The following is a 6,011-nucleotide window of genomic DNA, read 5'->3' as shown; positions in this document are numbered from 1 at the left end:
AAGTAGCTCAGGCCTTCAGTGGACAGACCAGGGGCATTAAGGGAGGTGGCTGAATGAAGGAGGAGGAGGAGGAGGCAGCGGCATGAGTTGCTGATGTGCAGGGAAGGCAGACAGGGTGGCAGCCCAGTATTTTCCAGCCAAAGGTGCCTATGGCTACGGATATGCATAGCACCATAGCATATAGGCTAACAGGTTGGTTGTTAACAAAGCGGGATGACAATCTCTGGGAAGGAAAGAAGGAACAGTGTGGGGTGTCAGAGTAGTCATGCAAACATGACTGTTTATGTGTGGATGTACACGTTGACCACAGATACACCACATAGCGTTTGACAACACGACCCCCCTCCTCCACTTCACGCGCAAGCAGTATGTTCCAGGAGAAACATCTTGGACAGATTCTCTGCTGGTGTTGTGCCTCCCCACCTCCAGCTGCAGGGGCTGAGGCAGAGAAACAGCTTTAGGCAAAGGCCAAGGTGCCAGGAGGGTGATATATATATATATACCAGTATATATATATACCAGCTGTATAGTCCCGGTGAAAAGGAGTGCTGCTGGTGATGAAGTTGCACCAAATCTATTGCATGGGGAAAAACGAGGACAAGGGGGGAATATCTCGAGAGGAGCTTTAAACTGCCGGTGATGCTCCGACACGAACAGTGAGCCCCGGATAGCCAGGGGCAGGGGCTGGGGCTGCAGGGCAGGCTGACCCGCAGCTGCGGGGGCGAGCGGCGGGGGCGGTCGGCGGGGACGGGCGCCCCTATAGCACTGGGGGCTCCATCAGCAGCACCCGGCTTTGCGGGGAAGTGCGGGGCAGTCCGCACACCAGCGGGGTTTTCCCTTCCTGGGTTTTTTAGTTCTTAAGGCGGGCGGGCGTTCCCTGCAGTCGGACGGGAGTGTGGATCCCTCCCCTCTACCCGCGTCTCCCCACGCCCTTCCTGTGCTTTCCCTTCAGAGGGGTCTGGAGTGGCGGGAGGAGTGGGGTTTGGAGTTTTTGTCGGGGCTGCTTAGCTTGTGCCGTGGTGTCTACGTATATTTTACGGTGCCGGCGATTCTCCGACCCGCCTCCCACCTCCTCGTCTCTTTGACCCTAGCACAACTGTTTTGAAAAAGTATAAGTACGTGTGGGTTGGGTTTTGGTTTTTTTTTTTTTTTTTCTCCTAAGCCCGTGACAAAGCGCTATGAGGTCAGAATGGTAAGTGTATTCTTTTTTTTTTTTTTTTTTAATTCTTCTGATTTCTGCAAAAGGGCTAACAAAAAAAAAAAAGAAGAAAATAAAGGCAGCCGGCACTGTCGGTGAGGGCGGGCGGTAGAATATCCTCGCACATAATGCAAATCTCCTGTCCACCCCAGGAACGAGCAGGGCAGCGCCTTGCGGCAGCCGGGGAACCTGGACGGGATGGGCCGCCGGGAGAGGAGGTGGCAGCGGGCGAGTTCCGCGAGTGCGGATGGCGGCTGGATAATGCCGACCCTGAAGCAGCGGGAGGGCTCCATCCCACTCTTCCGCGGGGACGTCGGGAATCCCTCCGGCCTCCCCCACCCGCGGCTCGGCGGGGTGGGAGCCTCGTTCACACCGGCCGCCTGTTCCCTGCGGACCGGCGCCGCGGCGGGGTGGGCTTGAAAAGCATCACCTTTGCAACCTGAAACCTTTGCTTTGTTGTAAAGCGAAGTGTAATTTCCTATTTTATTTTATTTTATTTTATTTTATTTTTATTTTAATTTATTTTATTTTATTTTTCTTTGATTTTCATATTATATATTATATTTTTCTTTTTATTTTCTATTTTCAGTTTTATTTATCATATCTATTTGATTTTACTTACAGATACTTGTATCTGCTTGAGCCAGGTAAAGAAATAATAAGGAAGTTTCCTCACTTCATGATTACCTAATGTAACTTCTCCCATTGCAATATTTAGCAATAGGTTAGATTTTATGCAATATGGTAGACAGTAATAATTAACTTCCACTGACTTTTTGTGGGCATTAGAATAATTTATTCCGAAAGTAGCTGTAAGTCAGTATTGTTTATCGTTACTTACAGGAATACAGGTAATTGTTAACACTGATAAATCTAGTCATTGTTCTGGTAACACTTTTAGGCTGTTGCCTGTTATTCAGAGTGACTCGAACTTAGGTGTAGTCAAAAATGCATAAACGGGGGAAAAATAAAATAAAAATCGAGGTCTGCAATGGGTGAGAAGAAGCTATTTATAATTCTAGCTGTAGGCACAGACAGTTTCCGTGGTTTTTCCTAAGATAATTTCATCTTCAACAAACAAGTTACTGGGGGTTTTGTTTGTTTGGGGGAGGGGTTAATATTGTCTGTCCAGAGGCAGTAATGTTTAAGTTAATATTTCCCACAAATTCAGGTAGATGAACATGCAGGTATTATAGCACCAGCTTGCCTCAAGTTGTCTTCTTTTCAAAAATACTATTCTTCCACCAGTAAGGTCAGTAATGTGTGAAATATAAGTACATGACTACATTCGGTTTAATATTTGTTAGGGCAGTAACTTCAACAGTTTGACCTTATGCTGGCTGCAGTTAGCTAATAGACTGCAGGTAGTAAACTGTACATATATTTTTGTAGCTATTTTTTTTTCATGTCATCCTGTTTCTCCAAGGAAACTGCATCTACCACATGTATTGATACTTTCTTTTCATAGCAACCACACAGAATATAAGTAGTAAAAGTATTTATAATTTTGGAGTCTCTTTCACTAATGACTCACATTCATTTTATTATATTTTAAGCACTGTGCAGGTGGAAAGTGGTGAGCATCAAGAGCAGAAGATGCTGAATTTGTCAGCATCCCCCCCATAACTAGAAGGGAAGTCACTTTTCTTGCAGATACACTACACAAATGCCTTAACATCATGGGGTGATAGATTTACCTGTGCCCATTAGTCTGTTTTCTCATCACTTCTCAAACAGACACCCTAAGCCTTTGTGGCAGCAATCACCCACCAGTTACACACCCCTTTCATGATATCTTGTGCAGCAGAGGAGTCCCTTTGCTTACCCTCACCTGCATCTGGTTGGGAGATATCCCAGGTTATGCATTACTGACACTGGACATAAAAAAAAAAAAAAATGCAATAGATCAAATTTAGCCAAAACTGTTGATTAAAAAAAAAAAAGATTTTGGGGTGCAGAAAAGCTTTCTGTTCCTCTGTGATTAGAAATACCTAGGTAAAATGTCTGTGTGTTCATGCAAGCGCATTGTGTATGCCAGATCCTGAAAAATACATGAATGGACGTTCTGATGGAAGTTTTATGAAAATTAGATCAGTGACTGTGAGCAGAATATACACAGAAACTTCTGTGTGAACTTAGAAGGGGCAGGGTAGGAAACCCCTGTAAACAGCTCACAGTAGAAGAGTAGGAAATTAATTTAAATTCTTCCTATCCATGTGGATTATCATATTTTCTTCTTCAAAGTCCAGCCTTCATGTGAAAAATGAGAATTCAAATTGAAGTGCAACAGTAGAAGTACCAGAACTATATCAAATAGGAAAAATTTTCTTGAAAATATAAAGGTGATTGTCTGAAGCTTCCAGGGCACCCTCTTCTGCTTCTTCATGAGTTTCTAAATGATGCTTTGAAATTATTGCCTTATAAAAACACCTAAAAGCTGTGGAATTCCTTGTCAGTGGCTGGTATCAAGTGCCAAAAATGCACAGAAGGCATGGGGTATTCATTCTGTTAGGAGAAAAATACTTAATTACAGCAATAGTTTTGTACTTCAGACACAATTATTACGTCTTGATTTGTGGTACCTTTCAGGTTTATGTTTTGCAGACTTGCATGTAATCAAAGCATGCTTTCATATCAAACTACTTACTGGTTCAACTACTAATTTTCAGTAATGATTCTCATTTTCAGAAAAGAGTTTGAAATTTTGGGAATCAAAGTTCTAAATGCCATTTTTACATAAAAGATTTGAAGTCACGGAAAACAGGATTGCAGTTGTTGGAGGGTTTCTGTTTTCAAATAATGCAGATACCTGTTAGGAGTGTAAGAAACATGTAAGAAATAATCTCAGTTTAATTCAGAAAGTCACTGCAGCACCTTGCAAATTTTAAGCTTAGTTAATTTCATGCTTAAGTCTTTCACCTTCTAAGATTTTATATGCACAAAAATAAAAATTAAAAAAAATCACACTGCTTTGTTTACAAGCTATCTGGGTCTTTTGGGAGAAATATTATTAAAGCCAGTTAACTTCCCCAGCTTTAATGTATGGTAATGCATGTAAAGAAAACCGTTAACCCAAATCCTGCAAATAATTCTACATGCCTGTAAAGTCAACGAAACTTTAGAAATGCTTTACAGAAATGCATATATTCTTGATAATCCCAACAACACTGCTAGGTGTCCTGAATCTGCTTTTATTCTGTATTTATAAAAGGGTATTGGCAGATATACTTGCATAGATACACATGCCTCATACTCATTATAGAGAGCTAAACATTTGTAATTTTGCCTGGCCCTTGGAATTAAATTTCTTACAATCATCACAGAAGTGCAATACACATTTAATTATATCCTTAAGAAACTATTCTTCAAGTCACTAAGTCTTTAAAAAAAACTCAGTGCTTGAAACAGACTTTTGCTTTTTTATGTACCGGTGGTATTAAGATCAGTGCTTCATATTTCAGGCATTCACATTCCTCTGGCACTAGAAGAAAATGTGCGTAAGCTTCTTTGAAGAATAATCTCTGCTGAAAACAAACTGTATATGCAGCAGACAGTGTCATTCATCAGAGCTGTGTTTTTTCTTGGAAGTCAGCTTCACAAGTTGTGCTACTTACCGTGGGTGGTGTTCAGTGATGTGGTGACCAAAATGTCAGGCTAGTCTACCTTAGCAGAAATAGATCTGTATTTGTTAGAAATGACAGGTATAAAAATCAGAGTTAATATAACCAGAGCATTACTCTACTGAGAGGACAGTAAGTAGTTTTTATGATGAGATGGGTTGTTTCTGTGAAATGCACACAGTATTGTTCAGTCCTTTGGTAGCACTGCGATGTTGGTCTGTATGCTTTTCTCAGGGTAATGAGGAGAAGACTCCACCTGTTTACCTGATGCTTTTGTTCAGTCTGGGATTTAAGACTTACTCCTCTTCCAGAAATGAAATCTATACAATCATTTATGGCCAAAGAAGTGCAAAACTGGCACATTTCTGAGAACTCTTCTTAAGTGTAAAGCCTAAAAATACTTAATGTCATTGACAACATCAAGAGGTGTGGCCACATACAGCCTTAGCATAGGGATGAACCTGCAAATATTCCAATTTTAAACATAATTTTTTTCCACCAGTAGCACAATTTAATATGAATAAGGCCTCAATGACTATGTAAGTAACTATTCAGTGACTACTCCAATTTAAACATTTTTTTTTTTCCTAATAACACAATTTAATGTGAATGAAGCTTCAGTGACTATTTTTAGTACATTGCATCTTAGTTTCTGAGGTCAGCATGGTCTGGTTACTCCCACTGGGCACGATTTCACACTTCCTTGTTCCTGTAGCTCTACTGATCATTCAGACAAACTGCAAAAGCGATGATTTATAAAGAGTGACAGGGGTGGGCACTGAGGCCCAGGGAATATAGGATACTTAGTTTTAGCCAGTGTTTACCAGTCACTCAAGTTTTCAGTTCTTCTAACATATATGAAGATCTTGATGCCTATTGGGTTCATTTTGTCTGTCTACTTATGAAACGTTCATTAAAGCAGGATGAGATACTAACTCCAGATGCTGTAGAACTTTTAATATATGTACTGAAATATAAAATGTAAATATATATAAATACATTAATAAATATATTAAAATTTTAAATAACGAAACCTTGGGGGGGAGGGAGAGGGGAGAAGGACACAAGAGCAAAAGAAGTTCCCTGACTAGTATCCCACCCACCTTCAGCTCTTTAAAAATAAGTGACCATTGGATTCCACATGAAACTGAATGTGCTGTGATGGGTTTATACATCCCATGGTATACTGTGTT

General features: G+C 40.9%; 1 protein-coding gene across 1 annotated transcript in view; it reads left to right on the top strand.

The window, feature by feature from the left end:
* The first annotated feature begins 1,017 nt into the window (after window positions 1-1,017).
* The window catches only part of ELAVL2 (ELAV like RNA binding protein 2), a 120,185-nt gene continuing 115,191 nt past the window's right edge, over window positions 1,018-6,011 (top strand). Inside the window, exon 1 of the mRNA XM_061455169.1 lies at window positions 1,018-1,192. Within this exon, the coding sequence (XP_061311153.1) occupies window positions 1,190-1,192 (3 nt within the window). The 5' untranslated portion in view covers window positions 1,018-1,189. The remainder of the gene's footprint in view (window positions 1,193-6,011) is intronic.

Source organism: Pezoporus flaviventris, unplaced genomic scaffold (genome assembly GCF_033815535.1).
Source record: "Pezoporus flaviventris isolate CSIRO_AGI_PZ_B2104156 unplaced genomic scaffold, CSIRO_AGI_Pfla_v1 ptg000018l, whole genome shotgun sequence".
Lineage (NCBI taxonomy): Eukaryota > Metazoa > Chordata > Aves > Psittaciformes > Psittacidae > Pezoporus > Pezoporus flaviventris.
Note: the sequence above shows the minus strand (reverse complement) of the source record. Positions and strands in the feature narration are given on the sequence as shown.